General features: G+C 40.6%; 1 protein-coding gene across 1 annotated transcript; it reads right to left on the reverse strand.

The window, feature by feature from the left end:
• Positions 1–641: 641 nt before the first annotated feature.
• LOC124894093 lies at positions 642–961 on the reverse strand (the record flags this gene model as incomplete). The annotated part of the gene is made up of 1 exon (XM_047404844.1): positions 642–961. A coding segment is annotated over exon 1 (320 nt), but the record flags the coding sequence as incomplete, so codon positions are not given.
• Positions 962–1,583: the final 622 nt, after the last annotated feature.

Consider the following 1,583-nt stretch of genomic DNA (forward strand, 5'->3'; position numbering starts at 1 on the left):
CATGTTGAGCCGCTCCACAATAGCATGTAAAAAATGGGCAATCCTTCGAAGTTCACAGTGGAAATGCTCCCGGTCTTGCCCCAGTACATAGAAGAGGTGATTGAAGTTGTTATGGAGGATGAGATTGTCGTAGTTAGGGTTGGTCCTCCTTCTGGGTCTCAAAGGAATGCCTGACATCTTTTTAATTAAATCTGATTTTGAGTTGATGAAGCTAAATTTTGGGTGGAGTAGATGGGTGTTTATATAGACCAAAATAGAACCCTTTGGTCTTCCCGCCCTTTGATTGGTAGACGTGTGAATGGTGGAAATCGAAGAGAGGTAGCGTATACCCAATCGACGTAGCGTCTGATTGGATGTGCCACAACTTTTTGAGGTGTAATAAATGCTCAACTATTCATATTTGTCCCTTTAAATATTTAGGGTTTTTAATAGACTGTATATGAGATCGATTTTATACCATGTATTCAATAAAGAATAAAAGAAATAGACCGAACATATAATATATGCAATACTATAAAAAAGTCGATAATAGACGAAGAGTTAATTTAATAAATCTGGCATTAATCAGGCAACAGAAGGGTAGTCAAAATACATACACTGCCATGACTTATAAAAACACAAATTCATACAAGACTAAGTACGATTTGTTGCTGTTACAAGTGGTTCTTTTGTGCCCGGGTCTCTTGCACAATGAACACTTATTCTTCCTCTTTGACTTGAAAGTCTCGCCCATGCCCTTAACACATTTTCTTTTCTTTTTTCCAGGCTTGGTGACCACGAGTGGTGGAATAATGTTGATGTCTATTAATTCTTGTGGCATGCGCCATTCGGACTCCAAAGGGACAACATTAATTGATTCTGAATACGCAAGGAGGTACTCTTCCACTTTATACAGGGGCGAAGAGTAATCACAGACTGTCAAACCATAATTATCACTGTTCTTCGATCGGAAAGCAGCCATCGCGTAATTGCATGGTATTTTGACTAGGTCAAACTTCCTACAACGAACAAGACCTTTCCAGTAGGTCAACTTTGGCCGTAGAGCCACTTCCAAACATAGTGTATTGCCTTTCGTCCCCTCTTATGTTCTCCACATAGAAAGAGTCGCCCTTGCTAATATTATCTCTTAAGATTTTTTTGGCGGGGGGAACAAATTTGTTATCCTTACATTTGGGGACGTAGGCATGCCTCTCCCTTAATATTTCACCAATCCTTTTGGCAATCGAATTGAATATGGATAACAGGGGGTACTCCCTTTTGGCAATCAATATAGCGTTCACCGACTTGGCAATATTTGTGGTTATCACATCAAACCTGTTGCCGGGGAAATATAACCTGCTCTATTTTTCAAAATCAAGCTCATGCTCGAGGAAACAGGCCGCCTCGGTACAGTAGTTCTTGAATTCCACAAAATGGTCGCTAAACTCCTCGGGAGAATATGTCTTTGTCGCGTTGTAGAATAGATAGAGGTTTTCTCTGCAGTGGTAATTTACCCAGATATTTTCACCTAGGTGCCTCATGCAGTACCCTTAATGAGCATGGTTGTACACCTTCACGACGCCGTTGGCGATGCTTTTATGCCT

The sequence above is a fragment of the Capsicum annuum genome, unplaced genomic scaffold, assembly GCF_002878395.1.
Source record: "Capsicum annuum cultivar UCD-10X-F1 unplaced genomic scaffold, UCD10Xv1.1 ctg69507, whole genome shotgun sequence".
Lineage (NCBI taxonomy): Eukaryota > Viridiplantae > Streptophyta > Magnoliopsida > Solanales > Solanaceae > Capsicum > Capsicum annuum.